This window comes from Photinus pyralis, unplaced genomic scaffold (assembly GCF_008802855.1).
Source record: "Photinus pyralis isolate 1611_PpyrPB1 unplaced genomic scaffold, Ppyr1.3 Ppyr1.4_LG3a, whole genome shotgun sequence".
In the NCBI taxonomy this organism is placed as follows: Eukaryota; Metazoa; Arthropoda; class Insecta; order Coleoptera; family Lampyridae; genus Photinus; species Photinus pyralis.
Window position 1 is genome coordinate 6,731,780 of NW_022170509.1, and position 23,109 is coordinate 6,754,888.

General features: G+C 34.9%; 2 protein-coding genes across 2 annotated transcripts in view; one reads left to right on the top strand and one right to left on the bottom strand.

Annotated features, from left to right (window-relative positions):
* Positions 1 to 639: 639 nt before the first annotated feature.
* Positions 640 to 7,045, top strand: LOC116165745. The gene is made up of 14 exons (XM_031480411.1): positions 640 to 644; positions 863 to 1,966; positions 2,289 to 2,440; positions 2,494 to 2,702; positions 2,760 to 2,806; positions 3,184 to 3,575; positions 3,648 to 4,236; positions 4,612 to 4,698; positions 4,751 to 4,944; positions 5,419 to 5,644; positions 5,905 to 6,034; positions 6,085 to 6,392; positions 6,443 to 6,641; positions 6,692 to 7,045. Exons 1-14 carry the CDS (start codon positions 640 to 642, stop codon positions 6,848 to 6,850), a joined length of 3,801 nt encoding a protein of 1,266 aa, XP_031336271.1. The 3' UTR covers positions 6,851 to 7,045.
* Positions 7,046 to 16,216: 9,171 nt separating this feature from the next.
* The window catches only part of LOC116165348, a 30,380-nt gene continuing 23,487 nt past the window's right edge, over positions 16,217 to 23,109 (bottom strand). The window contains exons 2-11 of the mRNA XM_031479706.1: positions 18,973 to 19,150; positions 18,223 to 18,410; positions 17,979 to 18,170; positions 17,818 to 17,927; positions 17,602 to 17,765; positions 17,392 to 17,544; positions 17,184 to 17,335; positions 16,744 to 17,130; positions 16,600 to 16,695; positions 16,217 to 16,549 (exon numbers count right to left, since the gene is read on the bottom strand). Of these exons, the coding sequence (XP_031335566.1) occupies positions 16,446 to 16,549; positions 16,600 to 16,695; positions 16,744 to 17,130; positions 17,184 to 17,335; positions 17,392 to 17,544; positions 17,602 to 17,765; positions 17,818 to 17,927; positions 17,979 to 18,170; positions 18,223 to 18,410; positions 18,973 to 19,150 (1,724 nt within the window). The 3' untranslated portion in view covers positions 16,217 to 16,445. The remainder of the gene's footprint in view (positions 16,550 to 16,599; positions 16,696 to 16,743; positions 17,131 to 17,183; positions 17,336 to 17,391; positions 17,545 to 17,601; positions 17,766 to 17,817; positions 17,928 to 17,978; positions 18,171 to 18,222; positions 18,411 to 18,972; positions 19,151 to 23,109) is intronic.

A 23,109-nucleotide genomic window follows, 5' to 3' on the forward strand; every position in this document is an offset into this window, starting at 1 on the left:
TGTTTATTAAAATGTATATAATTATTTAAAACGACACTGTTACATTTTGCACTAGGCAATGAAAACATGATTCAAATGAGTGGTCATGCAGTGAAGATAAAAGTGAAAGTAGATTTTTTCACATTGTGAAACCATTTTGTTTAAAATGTGGAAAAACGCTAACAACTCTCTTTAATTTAAAGTGCGGGTTAAATTAAATAACAGAAGATCATTAACGCCCCAATTTGAATTGTTTGTAATATATAGCAAGTCATTTTGCTCTTGTAAATGCAATTAACTGGAGCATTATGTAACACGTGTACACCATGCTAATCTTAATTGTCTCTTACTGTATCACCTTATGCAACTTCTCGTCGTCTAATTTTAGTCACGGGAGTCCTACTTTTGTTTGACTCTTATCTAACACTTTTTGTCGGCGCTACGTTAACATTTTTATATCATCGGTGCATCGTGCATCTAGCTTAGGAAGGTTAGGTCATGGTACCAAAATTAACAATATACACCAAACTTCGAGTTAGTGAAACGAACGTGGAACTAATTTTCTCTAGGCTCGTGAATTTAGGTATCAGGTTTATATTGTGCATAATTGCAATATTTAAAGGTTGTTCTCGAACTCCAAAATTTGAAATTGAAAAAGGAATGATGTAGGTAAAATTTTACTTTGTATATCTTCTTATAGGCGCACGATCTGATTGTCGGTCAACAGTTATTACTTACTAACTTGTGAAAAATTTCCTTTCTATAGACTTTAATGTGTATCGGGTGTTGGTAGTACTGGCCTATTTACACTTTCAGCTATTTTCTCTGTTTTCTGTCTTTGTAAAAATTACCGTTTGAAATAACTGATTGAAAATTTTTTTAGTCAAAACTATGCCGGTGGCTCTATTCACGTTATTGCTGCACAAGCGTTTCCAAATGGGCAACCGTCTGCATCACCATCTTTTCAATCTTACTTGGCACCATATCGAACAGACATAACAAATAGCAGAGATCGCTCAGTGGAAATTTTACCAAGCACGTTAGCAAATAACAATTACCAACGGATTACGTTATCAAATTTACGCAGTAACAATTATGATCAAAATTACCAATATTATCATTTACATCATCACAATATTCCACAACTTCCGGATGCGAAGCCTGTAAATCACAAGGCCCAATTGACGTTAAACTATAATACTAACGGTTTTGTTCCATCGTTACATTTTCCCATACTGGGAAAGCAACCCAGAGCTCCGGATTTGGATACATTCACTCAAACAAGAGGTAGTATAGCGTTATTCAGAAAACCAACGACAACAGAATTTATACCAATCAGCAAACGACCAGATAGTATATACAAGCAGTATTTAACAGTAAATACTGATAGACCAAAAAATATAAGCGCGTTATATACGCCCAATAACAACAGTTTTAATATACTCTCGTTCATTGACTACCTCAAACAACCTCTGTCGGGGCATCTGATATCAATACCGCAATACAGTGGAACAAATTTGACAAAGAACACCAATCCAAAAATTGAAATATACGCCGATTCACCTGTAACGAAAATAACCTCTGGCACGTCCCATTTAAAACAGGTATTGGCACTGACTAACAACCCAACAAAATTTAACACTAACGAAGACTTTAGGGAGACCATTCGTCCAAGCACATCTTCAAAAATGTTAGCGCAAAATTATTCTTATTACGACGAGTATTATGACTATCCTAATGAAACCGAATACTACGATGACGATTTAAATTTGTTGACATTGAATAGATCATATCCTTTAAAAAATTCGAGCGTAACGACCACTACACCGTTACCAAAAATAACAAAGGTAAAACCACCTCTTGCTAAGTTACATAATACGCAACGCAACACTGGATCGTCAACCACCATTACGTCACCTTTTGCCAGAATATCGACGACAGTTCGACAAACTACTGAATCCGGACATAGACTTAGTACGACACACAGGTACATATACTATTGTTGTGTAAGATTTTATTTACCTTTCAATAGTAGCTCATTTCTGAATGGTTTACACCTGACATCAGTCGGAATTGTATCCCACTTTAAAAGTTCATGCTTGAAGACCTTTCTTCATGTTAACTAGGCAATTGTTTTTATAAGAATTAGTCAACTGACAAGAATTTTCACCAACTTTGGAAAATGTGTCATTACGCACACACAGTGGAGCATATCATTTGTTTTCAAAAGGATTATTTCCTGTTGATTTTTGGTTTTGAGTGAATCATTGATTTTTTATGACAAGTTTAAATTAAGTCATACTTTTCAGAATTGAAAACAAAGGCAATCGCGCTATTGAACAAACCCTATCAACTGTCCCTCCAAAAACGATATACAATAACAGCAACAACTATGACTCTTCTCGTTATGATTCATATTACGCTCTATATGATGATGATGTGGATATATACAAAGACGTCGGTAAGAATTGGGGAGAGATTGGCCGATGTTCCATGGTAATTTGGCAATTTTAGAATATGCGCAACACTACAATAATGAACCGACGCCAAAGCAAGTTTATCGAGGTACTCCGGCAACAGTAACCCACGAAGTGATTCAACAAGAGAAATCGCCAAAAATCAGTAATTCGGGTTACATACAAAACACATACAGCGCGTCCGATGATATTTACCAACCGGCCGATGTACAGAGTTACAGCGACGACGTTTCTTACGGAACTCAAGTAAGTTATTTAAGCGTATTATGATTATATGGGGTTAACGCTAAAATGTTTTGACAGGATGACGAACGTACAGTATATCACCAAACAAGCAAACAAACAAACCGGTAAGTTAAAACTATGATACCCTCTTACTAGCATATATATGCAATCGAATAACGTCCCTAGGGGAGATCGAAATGAATTGAATTATATTGAGGAATCTGCGACAACTAAACGAATTACGACCACCACTACCACCACACCTGCATCGACTCCACGTGAATACTCTACGCAAAAGAATATTAGAAATCCGGCAAGGTACTACAACGAGTTGTCGCGCTTGAAAGTTTTCATTCATATGCAAAGGAGTCATATACAGTTGTCACACTTGCTTGAAAGCTTTGAGACTGAAATTTGTAGTATCTTTCTTTACCTGCAAGTTTTGATTTAGTTATATCTAGCATTAATATTTCGCCTTCTGAGACTATTATTTATCCAACAGATACCCTAACACTGCCAACCAGAATGAAGTACGAGTACAACCTACACTTTATACATTACCGGGAAGCCCAGGTTCCAAACATACTCCTAGTATCCAAAAACCTACCTTCCCTTTACTTCGGACTACTCCCGACGCATCCGTACAAAGACCAATTATCAAACAACCATCTCCATTTAGTTTTGCAAATCATGTAACTACACCAAAAACACTATTTTTCCATTATATAACTAAAACGTCCATGTCAACTTCAATAGTCTCAACGACTCCTACCTCAAGTACGCCTGAAAATTACAACAAAAGTCAATTGAACACCACGAGCAGCAAAATAATTATACCAACCACGTATTCTCCTCCCTTCTTCTTTTTAAAGTCACGTTTAAACAGTCACTCAGGTGAGACCGTAAAAAAAAATAACAGCTGGAATTCAACCGACAAATCTGTACCCTCCTTTTCAAATTCTTCAGCACATCTAGAAGTTAATGCCACTTCCATTAATAACGAATTATGGAGTTCGACGAATGTCGCCACTGAAGAGAACGACGAAGAAACCGCCACCGTTCCCGTAGCCCCAGCTTTTCAACCACAAAACAATCTAAATGACAAAATTATATCGTCTAGTACAGAGTCATTTAAGCGCACAGTCTATGTTCCAACAACAACCACCACTACCGAATTTGAACCTCAAGAAGTTTCAACTTCTGAATCTGTTGCATTGGATAACGATATCACCAACACTTCGTGGTTATTACTTCTTGAACGGTTGAATTCTATAACGACTGAAAATAAAACCGAATCAACTCCTATATCAGAAAGCGAAAATAATCAAACATCCAGTTACAGTTTTAAATCAAATTTGGAAAAACAACTACCCTTTACTTCTATTCCACCCGTTGAGGTGACAAAAAAGTTAAGTAGCTCCCGAAATACCTCACTTCCTGCTCGAGTTTCCCGGGTTAATACCGCTATTAAGTCGGTTATTGCATTTGGGGGAACGCCACGGCAATATAAATGTAGCGATAGTCCAAATGTCACATGTGGCAAAATAAATCAGAGGTAATGATCGCTCGAATATAACTGCAAAATTGCATGATTTTCACGTGTTTTTACATATAGTTGCACATGTTTCCAAGTTAACCATCCCACCTTACCACTCGCTTTTTGCCGAATTCACTAAATGATCCAAAATTATCCTGTTACTCCTCAAGAGACTGGAGGTTGACTGGACCCTTTTTCTCCAAATTATAACACATGTTGCACAATTAACGCATCACCCAAAATATTACCATAAAACATATACACAAACTGCTAGACGGCATTAACAGGTTGTATTAGATGGTATGCATGGTGGTAGCGTAGCTAGGTGGCAAATGTAAATAGTTTGATGGTCTAGGTGCATCGAATTGTTGTATAATGTTTATGCACTTCTAGAGTAACAAATAATCGGGGAAGAGGTTCGGCCCACTATACCACTTCTGGTCGGAACGACAATTCCGTAAACCGAGGCACACCGCCATCGTAAGACTAAATCGTTTTTATCGATTTGATGTTACATGCGAATTATTTTCAGACGTTCTCGGCCAACGCTAAAACCTTCTACTTCAGTAGTTGCGAAAGCGGCGGAATTCATCGACATCTACAAATATCCTCCACGTAGACCAGAACCAATCTATCCCCAACCTCTACCGGATAAAACTGCCGCGAAATGTCGAAAGGACGTATGCCTTTTACCCGACTGTTCCTGCGGTGGAAAAGAGATTCCCGGTAAGTTTTGTTTTGTCGTGTCGAACGTATTACAGATCTTCTGCAATCCAGCTCCGTTGGTCGAATGGTTAAAAGTATGCATGTGTAGATTTTTTTTGTGCCGTTAGGAGACTTGGACGTCGCCGATGTACCGCAGATGGTGTTGCTGACGTTTGATGATGCTGTTAATGATCTCAACTTACCTCATTACTCCGAGCTCTTTGAGAATGGGCGTGTTAATCCAAATGGTTGCCCCATTGTTGCAACATTTTACGTATCTCACGAGTGGACTGATTATAGTCAGGTTCAAAATTTGTACGCTGACGGACACGAATTAGCTTCGCACACAGTATCGTAAGTGAGGTGTTGCTGTCCAGGAGCTGCCATGTTGCTAATATATTTTTGCTTGTTTTATCTATTCTATATGCAATCAAATAGCTTATTTCGATTCTCTAACGTATTCTTCTTTGTCTTGCTATGCCCACTAACTAATAGGTGATCTACCTGTCGAGCAAGTGCCTCAAATGGTTCTCTTAACATATGATGACTCTGTAAACGACTTGAATAAGGGCCTATACAGCGACCTTTTCGAGAAGGGCAGAGTCAATCCCAACGGTTGTCCCATTGCCGCTACATTCTACGTATCCCACGAGTGGACCGATTACAGTCAAGTCCAAAACTTATACTCTGATGGTCACGAAATCGCATCTCATACTGTATCGTAAGTCCCTCCCACAATCAATCACATGCACTGTACATAGATTTTTCATATGCACTTAATTAATACTAATTTGAGTACAGTCATTTTGATTCAAATAGAATTAATGCGCGATTTTTTTCTATAAATGTTGTAAATAATATTATTCTTCTCTTAAGCTGCTTACTACTGTTTAATTTTTGTTTGCGCTTTTTGTGTTGTTGCTTAATTAATTATTGTTCTCCGCTGAGTGGCAATCATATAATTTGTCCAAAATTTCGTAGACATAGCTTCGGGGAGCAATTTTCTCAGAAAAAGTGGACAAAGGAAGTGGCGGGACAACGAGAAATACTTTCCGCGTATGGGGGTGTTCATTTAGAAGATGTTAGAGGAATGAGGGCTCCGTTTTTATCTGTAAGTTGCTTCGGTTGTTGGGCCTTTAGATGTAACTGAGGAGTGTTTAGGTGGGAGGAAATAAGATGTTCAAAATGCTGTACGATTCTAACTTCACGTTTGATTCTTCTATGCCAATATATGAAAACAAGCCTCCAAGTTGGCCTTACACTTTAGATTATAAATTATTCCACGATTGTATGATACCGCCGTGCCCGACTCGTTCATATCCTGGCGTTTGGGAAGTACCTATGGTGATGTGGCAAGATTTGAATGGCGGTCGGTGTTCAATGGGAGACGCTTGCAGCAATCCTTCAGATGCCGAGGGGGTATATAAAATGATAATGAAAAATTTTGAGCGCCATTACACGTCAAATAGGTAAGACTTAGGTAATACAAGATGTTATGTTATCAACATGAAATTGGTAGAGCTCCATTTGGTCTCTTCTACCATGCAGCGTGGTTCACACAACCCCATCATAAAGAAGGGTTTATTCAGTTTTTGGACGCTATAAATTCTATGAAAGATGTGTGGCTGGTAACGAATTGGCAAGCAATTCAGTGGGTTAGAGATCCTACTCCCACTTCTAGACTAAATTCCTTTCAACCATTCGGGTGTAATTATCCTGTAAGTTGTTTATATCACAATGAGAACTTGTACTAAAGCACTTTTACCAGGACCGACCAAAACGATGTAACAATCCTAAAGTGTGCAATTTGTGGCATAAGACGGGAGTGCGATATATGCGTACCTGCCAACCCTGTCCTGACATATACCCCTGGACCGGAAATACGGGTATTCACAGTAGCCGCATCGATAACGACTTAGAAGAATGATTATTCCTGCCTTATGTTAGATTCTGTCTGTGTAACATATTTTCCTAACTTGTATTATACTTTTCCAAACTGTCTTACTTCAAGAAATCTCTGTTATAAAAGCGGTAATATTTGCCGCAAAATGTGACGGCGCAGTTACTCATTTATAAGGAATACTCGTAATAAAACAAGAACAGTAGGTAACAGCGAAGTTTATTATTGTTTTTGTTTTATTTAATGACCACAAATGTAGTACTATGAACTGCATATTTATACATAATAGGATACTTAATTTATTTTACGAACATAAAGAATTGTTGATAAATATTGTAAATTCTTTTGTGTATAATAGGAAACCAGTGAGACTATGAGAAACGTTTTTAAATTATACTTAATTTAATTTTTGGTGCAGTGTTATTCTTAAATTTGGATTAACAATTTTGCTAAGCGTTTTCCTTTTCAGACAATTTTGAAGCATCACTTTGCCAAATAAAAGGAAGATCGACAGCGGTGGACCGAGCTTGGTAAAAATTCAAATAGTGGCTAGAAATTTTTAAAATCATGCCGTACACGTGCCTATCTTTGTTTCTGATATTTCTGTAATAATCGTAGACGTAGATGATCCGGGTCGATCTGAGACAATTTTTTTGCGGGCCTCAAAAAAAGGCAGTGTATAACCTTCCTTTTTTTACCAAAAATCGACTACACCAAAATTTCTCGAGAAAACACTTCTTCTTATTAATTTTGGTGCGTAGAATCCAAAACAATTCGTACTTTTTCGATCAGACTTCTCAATCAAAAGTTATAGACTAGAAACCAATTTCGAAAGAAAATTTAAAGGGCTGTAACTTTTGAACTAGTAGCCCAATCTTGGAACTGTTTGAAATTATGGATTCTACAGGCCACATTCTATAAGAAAATTTTTTTTCCGGGTCAATCTGAGACAATTTTTTTTTCGGGCCTCAAAAAAAGGCAGTGTATAACCTTCCTTTTTTACCAAAAATCGACTACACCAAAATTTCTCGGGAAAAGACTTTTTCTTATTAATTTTGGTGCGTAGAATCCAAAACAATTCGTACTTTTTCGATTAGACTTCTCAATCAAAAGTTATGGACAAAAAACAAATTTCGAAAAAAAATTCAAAGGGCTGTAACTTTTGATCTAGTAGCCCAATCTTCAAACTGTTTGAAATTATGGACTCTCCGATCGATCTCGATCTCAGACAATTTTTTTTCCTGCCTCAAAAAAAGGCAGTACTTTTAAGTTATTCAAATATTTGAGAACAATTTAGAAATGTTTAGGGAAAGTTTCCATTGTCACAAAATCAAATATAAAAATCCGATACATCTGAATACCGAACTCGATAGTCTACGTAACTTAAAAACAATAGGGACCTTTCTTATATCCTTAAAACCATGTGTACAAATTTTCAAAGCGATCGCACGTTTCTAAACAAGTTATCATGCACACGGACAAACGGATGGTCAAAAATGGATCTGTTCCAAAATTGCTAGGATTAATTTCCGAAAGGCGTACGTATCATGTGCACGACGTACGATCGCTTTGAAAACTGGTACACGTATTCTTAAGGATATAACTGGTATAAGAAAGTTCCTTTTACTCCCGTTAAATTTGTATATAACAATAGAAATATAAAAAAAGCTAACCCCATACAAAGTATAACTTGATTTTTTAAGTAGTATTAAGCCTTTTATCTAGTATACTATTTTAAATTTTTAATGTATTTGAGTGACAAGTATTTGAATACTTTTTACTGTATACTTTTCAAAGTAAGATAATGAAATACTGTTCAAATTATTCGAATACTTTTTATAGTATTCGAATACCTTTGATAGTATTAGATTTGATAGTATTAGAATACTTTTGAAAGTATTCGAATACATTCTAAGGTATTTGAATACTTATTTTTTTAAGTATTTGAATACTTTTCAATGTATCTGTATATAGTATTCGCTTGTGCTGGACGTAAAAGTATTTAGTATTCAAATACCTTTGATTTGTGTAAAGTATTTACTATTTAGTATTGAAATACTTTTTGAAAGTATTCTGCCCAGCTCTGCATGTGGTGCGCATATCCAACAAACAATCGGTGAGTAATCCTTTCCTATGCGAATATCTGTTCAAAATTTCTTTCGTAAATTAATCTTAATAGAAACCGGTGTCGCTTTGAAGATAAGGCAAAATTTGAATGTAAATCATTGCAGTTCTTTTGTGAACGTCGTTCGGTGTGTATGGTTAGATAGTGTGTCGTGTAAATTTACCGAATTTTGGTGTAATTTTGAAGATGAAGCGACTAAAAGGTACGGCATGATATTTAGACTTAATATTTTTCGCTACTGATAATCATTTCGGTCATAACTTCCTTGATTTGTATAATATTTTTTAAAGGAAACGAACGAATGGTTGGTAACGCAAATAAAACACACTATCGGGCGTATTATTTTTCAAATTTCACGATTATCTGATGTGATTTAATAAGAAGCTTTAAATCAGTACTAGTGCCCGGTTTCACAAACCATGATTAAGGTTAATCAGTGATTAAAAATATTAGAATGTAAGCCACCATTGATTATTGGGTAAGGTGTATACCATTCTAATGTTTTTTAATCATCGTTGGTACTAAGTATATGACGCGTTTTTACGCCCTGGATATCCAAATAGACTGGCCATATGGCCATGGGCCACTTTTACAAGTACCTTATCGTATATTTTTCCTTGTTTTTAACATTTGGTGTTCGTATCCATTCGTTTTTGCACGTTTCAGTTAAATTTTTTAGGGATTGCATATCATGTTTAAGTTACTAGTAAAGAGTATGGCATTCTGTCTAATATAAATTGGAAAACACATTCGCTTTTTAAAGTCGATGGTATTTCTCATTTTTATTATAATCAGGTTGGCAGACTGAAATATTTTTGAGTAATTACTTCGAAAAATCCTCCGACACGTAATGTTCTAGTGGCGTTTTTTACAATACCGTTTTACAACATGTAGGTAATGTAGGAAGTGAGAAAAATCATCCTTGAATTTGGATATGATTTTCTGATTGAATTACTTGATCGCAATAATTTCAAAACTGTAATAATTAATATGATTGAATCACAAATGCGAAATCTCATATCACACATTTGTACGTAAATACGTTGATGCTTTGTACCTTTTTCGAAAATGGGTATCTTTGGACTGTTTGTCTAAAAAAAAAAAGGAAATCTTGCTAAAAAGTTTCCGAATTTTTTTGGATATGTTGTCCATTTTTGTCTGAAAAAAGTTAGAAGTTTGGAAATCTTGTCACGCTATCGACAAGATATCAAAATCGTAGTTTCTAAATTTTGTTGTTTTGCTTGGATTTGGATAATTTGGTTATAAAAATGGGAACTCTTGAAGAAAACAATCCAAAACATTTAGAAACGTTGTCTCTAAAAAATTGGAATTTGGATTTCTTGTCTGTCCCATTTTGGGAGACATCACTGGCAAGGGTATTATATATATCTAAAAGGATGATCGACTGCGCTGGACCCAACTTGGTAACAATTCAAATAGTTGCTAGAAATGTTTAAAACCATGCCATGCACGTGTTTTTAATATTTCTGTAATCGTAGATGTGAATAGCAAACATGTGTTCCGCATATCCAACAAATAACCGGTGAGTAATACTTTCCTATGCGCAAATACCTGTTCAAAATTTCTTTCGTAAATTAATCTTAATAGAAACAGGTGTCGCTTTGAAGATAAGACAAAATTTAAATTTAATTGCAGTTCTTTTGTGGACATCTTTCGGTGTGTGCGGTTAGATAGTGTGTCGTGTGCTTTTACGGAATTTTGGTGTAGTTTGGAAGATGAAGCGACTAAAAGGTACGGCATGATATTTAGAATTAATATTTTTGGCTACAAATAATCATTTCGTGTGCGGGTTTCTTGATTTATATAAGTAATATTTTTTAAATTAAACGAGAAAATGGTTGGTAACGCAAATAAAACTGTGATGTGCGTATTATTTTTCAAATTTCACGATTATCTGATGTGATTTAATAAGAAACTTCAAATCAGTCCTAAGTATATGACGCGTTTTTACGTCCTGAATATCCAAATAGACTGGCCATATGGGCCACTTTTGCAAAGTTCTTTATCCGTGTTCTCTTTAGTTTTAACAGGTGTTCGTTTGCATTCTTGCACGTTGCAATTAAATTTTTAATGGTGGGTGTTTGCTGTTTCAGTTAAATTAAAGAGTATGGAATTCTGTTATATAAATTTCTGATTTTCATTAGCAGACTGAAATATTTTTGATTAATTACAAGATTTGAAAAAATTTGGGACGCGTAAATTTGAAGTCCTAGGGGATGTGTCTTTTACGATACCGTTTTACAACATGTGATATAGGAAGTGTAGTCACTTGTCATTCTTAATTGATTACATACAGCGTGATGAAAATAGGATGAACCAGCACGCCACCTCACTATTCAGAGAGATCCGGAATATGAAAAGATACCAAAAACAAAAAATCTCGCGATCTCTTAAAGATATTTGTGAAATTAATCACCAATTACTTTCTTTTCAAAGTAATTCCTCCTGCTCTGTGTGCCGTATGGGAATTGTGTACCAAAAGGTATGCGTTAATTGTGCAAATTTGTGGAAACTGTTTAGAAAATCCGGATAATTTGACGATACAAATTGTAAATCTGGACAAAAAAATCCAAAACATGTGGACAATTTGTCTTTAAAAAGTTAGAATTTGGATTTCTTGTCAGTCCTAGATTTTGAAGGGTTTCAAAATTCAAAAAGTGTTCGTTTCAATTTCAAGGAATCTAATTAAATGATATTTTATGGTTTACTAAATAACTCTCATGTCGTACATAGATTATCCGTTGCCGTAGAGGTTATGGCGCGTGCTGAGATTATCGATTTGTTATCACTTTATCAGCCACCTCTTTAGTAGGAAACAGTTTTTAAATATGATTATATGAACATTATGAAAAATGAATTGAATTATGGAGATATAGAAACCTTTTCGCGTCACCAACGAGATATCCAAATCGTAGTTTTCAAATTTGTTGGATATTTTGTCGCTTTATTTGGCGATAAAAATTGGAAATCCTGACAAAACAAATAATATTTGGAAGATTAGTCCTTAAAAAGTTGGAATTTGTATTTCTTATCGGTCTAGATAATTTTATTCCCAAGAAAATGTTTATACGTCCACTCAAGAATTAAGCTTGATTGGATGCAATCTCTCGTGCTTTCCAAATTTTTACCTCTGCCCTGTGCCTTCGCCTCTGCCATGTACTTCTTTAAATTTACCGAGATCTTCAAAGGTATACATGATCTGTAGGAGTAGGTACTATGGTGAATATGAATTGCAGCTGTTCTTGTGCCAAAAATGGAGAAAAGAGTGATCATATCACACGATCTTTGAAGGCTCATGCTGGTAGATGCAAAAAATTTCATTCTCGCATTCATGCATTCCTGTAACCTTAGCCATTTCCGTCGCAATGGCTCCTTAATTTCTCAGTGCGTAATTTAAAATTCAAAATCGTACTTAAAACTACCTACCAACGTAGCACAACAAACATTTACAAAATCCTGCTAAATAATGAGATCACCCCTTGTGACTTTCATGACCGTGCACGTATTGTATCCCGTTACACCTCCTCCTCTCCTCTTCAGCTACCAAACGCTTAGTATTGTAATGGAATGGTTCTGAAAGCTTTACCAAAAAAGCATTTTGTCCAAATCAACCGATGGGTCAAAATGTAAGGAGAATTTGCATTTTCCTTTTCCGTATTATAGTATTTTAATATGCTAGAAGAATGAAAATGACAAACCGAAAATGTCTTTCATATTAAACATAATTCTTGGCATCTAGAGTTACAACTCGAAATTCTACATTGTAACGCGGGCCTTAGATGAAAATACGAAATTGTAATTTGTAGAGTCGTAAAGACGGAATTATAGAAAATAAGCTCTACGTTTATTACGTTCTTAACTGTAGCTATACTGCTACAAATCAATTTTTCCAGTTAAATTAACAATAATTTTGGTATCTTTTAAGGGTAAATATGTTATTGAAGAGCATTGTATGTACCTACGGTCTCCTATTAAAAACAAACAAATGGTCTTTCCAAAAAACGGTTTTTGTTTTAGTATGGGTGTTGCTATTAGAGGAAATTGTGGAAGGGAAAATGATAAGCGCCACCTTTTCTAATTCCTATAGTTAACTGTACCGCCGCAAGGCACTGTTCTCCGGTTATTATTTAACAATATTTTAACACATCTAATGGATGATCTAAAAACGTTTACTCTTTCACTATACCAAAATATATCACATGGGATAGTTTAGTTAACTCTAGTTTGAACCCACCTCCTCTCACCCTCTAAAATGGAATATTGTTACTCTGATTCATAGTATAGTACTGAATCCCAGTTGGCATACACTTCCTTCCAGAGATGAAGGGGAATTGGTGCTAAACTATTAGCTCGACCCCACAAGACAAACTGATTAAAAGAATTGGGCTACATTTTGTTTCACAGAATGATGTTGGTGAAAAGGATAGGGAATCAGAGAAACACTAAAGAAGGTTCTTAGGGAGCACTTCCTTCCGAAAAGTTTGCTGGCTCCAGGGAAGTGGTAGCTCTTAAAAAAATGCGTCAATTCAATATAAGCCATGCCTTGTTGGAGTTTACTTCAAGTGCAGGAAACGTGTAACATATTATTCCCTAAAATTAGATCTATATTCTCAGTGTAAGGATGATAAATGCAGTAACACAACTTTAAAGTGAGCTTTTAGATGATAGCATCATTTTATTATGTTGTAAATTTCCTGTAATATCAGAAACCTGGTTAACAAATGAAACTAACTCAGACGTGTTAGAATTTCAAAATTTTAGGCTCCTGAGAAACGATCGACCCTCGAGAGGTGGTGGTGTAGCTTTCTACTATAAGCAAGAATTGAATTTAACCGTAATAAAAACTGATGGGAAGATTGAGGAGTTATGGTGTATGGTGAGCCATAGAAAAACTAAAGCTGTTTTTGGTGTAGTATATAGACCTCCAAGTACCGATTATAAAGTATTTGTTGATGAATTAGAAAATTCAATTCTAGTGTGTTCGTCATTTTCAGGTAACATTATTTGTGCAGGGGACTGCAACATTGACTTCTTAAATTCAGATCATAAGACTACATCATATTTTCATCCCTCCGAGGTAACTTGGAATTATTACAAGCAGATGCGCAATATAACGAATATTGCAATCAGATCCGAAAAAAAAGCTTACTTCAAATATATTGCGCAAACGCGTAACTCAAAACAGTTGTGGTCAGAACTTAGGAGGTTGCATATAAAACAAACAAACATCAACGAAAATTCTTTCGCTTTTGATGTAGATGAGATTAATAGATGTTTTATAGATAGCGTTCCTAACTTATTAGTTGATCCTCTAACCCTTCAGCATTATACTGATAATTGCATTGCAAAGTCTAAATTTAGTTTTCGCCTTGTTAAATATGAAGATATTTCCAAAATTATTGCATCACTTAAAAGTAACTCATTTGGGATTGACGGAATCAATCTTATAATGTTAAAATTATGTTGTCCTTACATTATTTCGTTCATTACTCATATTGTCAATTGCTGCTTGACTGATAATGTATTTCCTGATCTATGAAAACTGCACTAATTACACCAATACCCAAAGTTAATTGTCCTACCTCACTTACACAATATAGACCGATTAGTATACTACCAACTATTTCGAAAATTCTAGAACGAATAGTAAATGCGCAAATCATGTTACACCTTGTTGATAATGCAATTTTGCCAGTTACTCAGTCGGGTTTCAGGTCATCACATAGTTGTAATTCTGCACTCTTACATGTCGTTGATGACATAATATCTGCGTTAGATTCTGGAAATAGCACTATTCTGACACTTTTAGATCTAACCAAAGCATTTGATACAATTAATCATTCCATGTTACTGGGTATATTGCATTATATAGGTTTTGAAAACGACGCCATTAGTTTCTTTTCTTGTTACCTACAACGTCGCTCTCAAAGGGTTCGGTCTAAAGGCAATGTATCAAATGCGTTATCTGTCAATAATGGTGTACCACAGGGATCGATCCTGGGACCAACGCTTTTTTTAATCTACACGAGTGCACTCTGTAACAAATTAAAATTTTGTAATATACACATGTATGCCGACGACACTCAAATTTATCGGTCATTCACTCACGTAAATTTACATCAGGCGATTTTTGAAGTTAACTATGATTTGGAGCAAACGCGCATTTTCTGTGATAAACATGCCTTACAATTGAATCCCTCAAAATCGAATGCTTTACTATTCAGTAATAAGTTGGTGACTTCTCAGTTGCCTGAGTTACACATTAATAATGTTATTGTTCCGTTTGTTGATCAAGCTAAAAATTTAGGTGTACTTCTGGATCCATCGCTTAGATTTAAGTCACATATAATACAGTGCACACAAAAAGCGTTTTTTAGTTTAAAATTATTGTATCCTCACAAATCGTCCCTTACCACCCAAGTTAAATTAATGTTATGTAATTCCCTAGTACTTTCCCAATTCTCCCATTGTTCATCTGTGTATGCATTCTGTATTACGAACGATACTTCACAACGTATTCAACGGATCCAAAATTCTTGCCTCAGATTTGCGTATGGCATTCCAAAATATCATCACATCTCTCATAAATTAAAAGATGCCCATTGGCTCAATATGGCAAACAGACGCTACCTTCAGTCTGCGACACTATTTCACAAAATTATTACTGACAAACAACCAGCGTATATTTATACAATAAAATCAGGTATAGGACAGATATTCATAACTTGAATTTAAGGCATAGGGGTCTACTCACTATACCCCAGCATAAAACATCTTTATTCCGCCGTTCATTTAGTTACAATATGGCTTCGGTATACAACACTGTACCTTCGTCTCTCAAGGGTTTGACCAGTAAGAAATTTAAGTTTGAAATGTTTAATATTCTATTTACATCACAAAGTTAAGATTTTGTTTTCCTTATACCTTTTATTTTTATTTTTTTCTCGTGTGATTTTACGTCTACTTATTTAATATTTGTTTTTTATGTCACTATGGTGTACCTACAGGTTTTATTTTTAGCTGAAGAAGTGTTACTTTTATTTTATACGTCACTCCACTTATTTATGTGCATGGTGCATATGGAAGAGCAGCTTTTGCTGAATTTGTACCATGGGATTCCATGTTATTATTGGAATAAATATATATTATTATTATTATTATTATTATTTATTAACCCTTTAAATACAATGGTACCCCGTACCATGTTTGCCCATGGTGTCATATCGGTACTTGCACTTGCAATTAAATAAATTATTTCGCTTTATTTATTATTATATACAAAATACATCACATTCAACTTTGTAAAAATGAACCCGGATTTAAAGCAGTTCATTTTTGACTATCTTAATACAAAGAAAAACTAAGTACAAAAAACAGGTAAAATTGGCAAGTAAACGTAATCGACATTAGATAAATAAAATACAGTACAGTCTATAACATATAAACAAATATAAATAATAATGGAACTTTTTACACTTAAAAATGTACGATCACAATCATGGAAATCCCTAAAATTACAGTCGTCGTTAAAATGGACGGAAGAGAAGAGCCACTTATGGAATTAGTCGTTATAGGAGGATCTGTAACAAAAATATTTATAATTAATGATAAGGGATATGACCATTCTTACTTTGCACACCGATATTCCAGGATTTTGTGGGTATCCTAGTGGGTGACATTGTTGGAAGTTTTTTGGTGGTGATGTCGTCTTGTGTGGAAATTTGACCTACAAACACTGTGTGGTAAAAATTATCAAAAAAATCAACGGATATACCTATGCAAGCATACAGTCCTTGTTTAATCAGATTCATCCCATTCTGTAAGGGATCTAGCTGGCGTTGGCAGTGATCTCCCGCTTCCTTTATGTAGATATCTTTCTTGTCAGAAATAATTGAACCGACGAAACATTCAAACGCTTCTGACGCGACATCCTTTCTTTGAGTGTAAGTGTACAACAGACCCGACTCTGTCCAATGACCTAAGCACCTGTACTCCCTTTCCTCGTAAACCTCATTTGTTGTACAGTCGGAGACTTGGTAGTACATGAGCTCTGGAGCTCTACAATCCGACCATAATTTCGCACATAATTCCGTAATGTCTGGAATTACTCCAGTATATTCACCAGAAATTGGACAAGAAGCCTCGAGTTTTCTGTTTAAACCTAAATTTTTTTTAATGTAACCGCAAGTTTTGCTTGTAACAGGAATTACTTACGTCCTTGGGTAATCCAAGAATTTTCTACAAAGTTTTCGTCGGAACACAGATCAATTTCGTCCTTCTTATTGCTGAAAGTTATTCCCACTTGAAATTCCATTATGTTATTACTTCGTTTCTTAACCTTAAGACAGGTAAACTGTTTCTTGTCGCTAAAATGAAATTGTTATTCATTGGGATCTATGCTAAAGCTATTAACATGACTTACCATTGAGTTTTGGTAAACACCAAATACTTGTCTTGGGATTCTTCGCGTACGCATTTAATTGAATATGTCTTAAATGAGGTCTGATTTCTATAAGTAAAGGTATTGTCATCCACTGTTACGTGTTCCCATTCTCCCGATAGCCAATCTGGAAAGCTGCAAAATCCAAATTGTGGTACCTATTTACTTCGAAGCAAGAGCCAAGCATCTTACCGACATTCTCCTAACTCGACCGCTCGAGGCCAATTATTATCATTTTTAGGAACCAATTCGAAAACTTCGTGCCCATAACTTGAGTTATGCAAGTCAGTGTTACAGGTTGAATCTTTCCCTAAGGCCAAGTATATGTTTCCTGTTGTTTCGTTACGTTTGTACATCTGCAAGTACGTATAATTAGCGCATTTACTGTGCAGGTTGCTGTTTACAAACCGCGCAACGATATTGTGGCAAACGGTTCTTCAAGTGTCGATTATCCAAAAACGTTAAGAACGTTTCACCATTAGGACCTTCCCATTCTCCCAGACAATCTAACTTTAAATCTGAAAGTGAAAAATTATCAGATGGTAACTAAAGAATGATCAACACCCTACCATAACTAGCAAACAAACACTGCCGGAAGTGAATGTTTAATGTCGATCCGGAAGGGCATGAATGTAAATCTGATTCGAAACCAGTACATTCCCTTCTATAAAATTTATCTGTCGTAAAATACCTTAAATTATATTTCCCATATATTGGGCAGAATTCTTTAGGAATTTCATTTCCCTCTAAGTCTTTGGTTTCTGAAAAACAAACGCAAGTGAGACAATTTCCTCGTGCATCCATCACACTTACTAAATAGGATTATTTCAGTCGCAGAGCGCGTCTCGAGCGACGCTTCTGATGGGCAGTTTATTGCGGCGGATTCTTCATTGGTATAGCACTTTTTGGAGATTTGCTCATCTCCCGCCGCATGAACTTGCAAAACATTCTTTGATCGCAACTTTAGATGCAAACATCGCACGCAGCTGTTTGATCCATAGCTGTAAAATACGATTGATTATTCATCAATAAATATAGTCAATTCGTAAGTTAAGCGCACCGAAGACTTTGAAACATGAATTTAGAGTGAGTAACCAATGTTATTATTATTAAGGGTATTAACATATTTCCGAGCATAATTCGCCAATGTGGTAAAGTACAATTTACTTTACTTTTTTTTTACTTGTAACAATTATATTTAGAACAATCAATTTGTTCAGGATTATAATGGTCAAACAAAAAAAGCCTTTAGTTATCGAAATATTCAACAAAATATTTTTAATGAAGCACCCTGTATTTTTTTACAAATTTTAAGCCAACATCAAATCTTGTGTTCTTTAACAAATAACTCCCCATTTAGTAAATCACATAGCTGTAAACTTCATGTAACTTAAATATAATTTAAATAAACCCTTAAAGAGAATCTAAAAAAGCGGCAGAGTCGGTGTGACCCTACGGGGTCATTGGATTTGAGCCTTTTTCAATAGGCTTATTACTTGTGGCATATATGACGTGTTTAGAATTCCACGAGAGTATTTTTAAGGATATTACAAAAATACTTACTTAATCATAAGCATAAAATTATTCCCAATCCTTCTATGGCAGTTTCCCCATATTGGAATTGAATTTGCAGTGATGTTTAGTACACTATATTGTATTCCCTCGCCGGTATTTGAGCTCTGCATTTTATACTCTCCTTGAAATTCGGGAGGAAAGTAGCAAGTTGCGTATACTGGCGTCCCTGAAAAGAAAATAAACGTGTAAACAAATATAGCTTTAAATATGCTTTCATAAATAAGAAAAAAATTTGCTTTTATCCCAAGTACCAAGTACCTATAGGTACGTATTAAATTTCATTTAAATACCTTCATACATAAAAAAGTTAGCAATTCGGTTAATAAGTGGTCGAGATGCGAAAAGGGCACTGTGAATGTTGAATGACGAACTCCGATCTACAAATGTGATAAAAAATCCACCCGCAAAGTTTCATCGGAATCGCACTCGTTTTCGGGATATCATGCTAACGGACAGACACCTCAAAATTCTAAACTCGCTGGGAGCTCGTTAATAATGCTGCTTAAATGTGTAACTAATGTGCCAAAACTAAAAAAAGGGACCAGAATAATACTTTTCATTTAATTTCCAAATTTTTGTCTTGTTTGTGTTCTGGAAAAAATCTCTCACAAACGCTATTTATTCAGCATATATGCACATAAATTCTACATCAATAAGTACACGCGTTTTGATAGGGTGCTTATGATGGTTGTATATTTTAAAGCGCAGCTAAGGGGTCATACACATTTTTTCCAAGCGCTATTGTGGTAGAACCGATTTTTTTGCGTATGTACTGAAAGATTAAGATTATAAAGACGATCTCCAAGTGTTGTTGGTGCATAATCGAAATTTGCCAATTAGCGGCGAAATTAGCCTGTTAATATGTTTCCAAAAAAAACAACATGTATTACCTCTTTACCTGCGGCCTGGATGTAATTTCCAATACTTCTACCTTAGAACCGTATAATTAATTTTTCAAAGAGGTTGTAATATAACGCTATACATGGAAATTAAATAAATTAAGTTTAACGAGGAATAAATAATTAATATGGTAATGTTCTTTTTACACAAATAGTGTAAATTTTCCAAGCCAAACAGAACTTCTCAGAACGTAAAAAATCCTTCTCTACTTTTTACTCGAGAGAAGGCTCTCATATTCGTAATTTTGAAGCGCTTGACTGCTCTAATGATTACATCCTGAACATTCAGCATTAAATGTTGGGTGCGAAGTATCTTTACCTACACTTCCTTGTAATGTTCGTTGATCTTTCAATAAATTTTCGTTAGCTTAATTTATTCACTTGTTTTGAGCGTATTTAATGAGAATGTTCGCGCTTAATAACCGAGTAAACCCTTTCCAGGTTCATGCATGAGTGTATATACATTTCTAAAGCGTGCCCCTTTAAAAGCCAGAAAATGTAAAACTTTTACGTTTATAGTTACCGTTTACTGCACAACGTTTTTCGCTTTGTGGCGGGGTATTGTTTTTTCAATAATGCAGCCCAGAAATTCACTTTATAAAATAATGCTGAAATGCCTATGGGCAATATTAATTCTATATTTGAAACCTCGTTTGTAACTAAAAAGCTCAGTGGTGGTATCCAGTTCAATAAGTTTTCCTATGCGTAAAGTAAAAAACCAACGCCCAATTGTTCAACCGTGATGGTCATTCAGTCGTAACGAACGTATTGTAATATCCATTTTATTTTTCTGCTTACTTTTATTTCTTTTATGACCCCTGAGTTTTTCAATGCTAAGAAGGGGAATTATTAGCAATTCCCACAACATATTTTCGCAAATAGGCGAGATCGTTTTCGTATTTAGTAAGAAGTCATACATTAGTTTTCGTTCAAGTTCAATTTTCCTTTTTCTGGTGTGAGGTTTGAGGTATGAGATGCTGTAATCGATCTCCCTAGTGGGTTAATAGAGGAGAGGAAAAACAATTCGGAACCTCGGAACTTTTCATTAGGGTATCATGAACGATAACATTTCGTTTGAAATCTATAATACCGGGTGGTGCCTAGAGCGAGGCAGCATAGGGATTTCAACGGTAATTTCTTCATGGCCAATTGCTAGCTCCCCTAATTATTTTAGAGCAAAAGTCTAAATACGTTTTTTTAGAGAAAAAGATACTGCATCTGTTCATACGCTTGCTTATAGTTTTCCGTTTTTCAGAGCTGTAGGAATCCACAAAATAAAAAATTACATTTTCATAATTCAGTGATGCTTTGGAATCTTTTAACAAACTGCAAGCAGATCGCATCTAAGTTGTTTGACGTCGAACGGTTTTCATATTTAATTCTGTTTCAACTAACCGACGCCGACGCAAGAAAAAGCGTCTATGGGGTAATGTTTTTTTATAGAGAATACAATGCTGCATCTCCATCAGATACTATTTGTTTATCATCTTCCGGAACCAGAGTACATAATAATAATAATGGTCATTTATTGAAGGATAACACTGTACATACTAATAAAAAGAATTCATGACTATTAAATAGAAAATAAAAAACTAACGTCAGAGTCACCTTCAATAGGGCGAAGTTCAGATTTATGAATAGGAAGTTTCATAATCTGCTCTTCCACTTAACCCTAATACTTAACAACAATTTTTATTGAAAGAAAGAATACGTCCCAAGTACAAAATTGAAATTATATTAATTAATTTAATATGAATTAGTTGGTTGTTTAACTGATTAGTGGCGTGCCATTTGCAATAAATGGCAATAATAATTTATAGATGAAGAAGAGAGGAAGTTAATTAAAAAAAAAGAGAAAAATATCAAGGTAATAAAAAAAAATAAAATTAAAAGAAATTTTAAGTACTATTTTTTTTATTTTCATAAATAGTTTTAGTAAGGCGATGTCTGAAAGAGGCAGTCCTAAGACTTTTTACACATTCAGGCAGTGAGTTATATAAATTACTAACGGTATATGAGAATGATTTTTTAAACAAATGCGATTTATGGATTGGAGGTGTGATAAAACTTTTCTTTCTAATATTTACGTTGTGAATATCATATCTAAATTTAATTTTGTCAAAAAGGTAATTCGGTTTCTTAGTAGTTATAATTTTGTGAAATAGAACTGCTGAATGCAGAACTCTTCGGTTAGACATATTTAGCCATTTAGATTCAGTTAATTTATGAGAGATACGATGGTGTTTCTTAATACCATATATAAGCCGAAGGCAAGAGTTCTTCATTCGCTGAATTCTTTTCACATCAAAGCTACCAAGACACGGTCCATACACAGTATCGCAATGATTAAAGTGCGACAGTACTAGAGATTCACATAACAACATCTTCAATTTCCCACTTAGGCAGCATCTTTGGTTAAAAATAAGTTTCAAATTTATATATACGCTTTCCGTAATAAAGAAGTAATATGTTGGGAAAATTTCAAACCATCATCTAAAATCAGGCCCAGATCGAAGAAAAAGAATTTGACTTGAGGAAGAATTGTTCTTAAACTTAAATTCGAATTTTCCGCTACTGCAGCCAAAATGTTGGATGCATTGTCGTTTTCCTGATGGTTTTGACGGACATTTTGAACGTTAACTATCATTGCACTTGCAGTTATTTAACACTGTGCCTGTTCTTTCAAATTTGCGCACAATTCTGTATACTGCTTGGAATCGGCCGATCGGGGTACTTCACACTAAATAAAGACGTTACTTGGCGGGCATAAAACAACTTTAACATTTCCTCTTTCCCTTAAGTTAAATACATGATAAATAATGTTATGATTAACTAATTTATAAACAATTTCGAGATAAATTTAATATACGTCAAAGGTAAATAATCAAACGATGTCGCTGTTTTTTAGGTAATTCCAAGGCATATCTGATTTATTGTAAAATGAACATTTTTATTTTGTCGATTTCTACGGTTTTGAAAAACGGAAAATTATGAGTAATAGTATGAACAGATGCAGTATTTTTTCTCTGAAAAAAATATATTTAGACTTTTGCTCTAAAATAATTAGGGGGGCTAGTAATTGAGTATAAAGAAATGACCATTGAAATCCCTATGCTGCCTCGCGCTAGGTACCATCCTGTACATAGACAATGTGTTAAAAACTGGTTTTTAATTTTTAAATAAAGCGTTGAATAAGTGCTTGACAAATATGCCAGTGTTTAAAAAT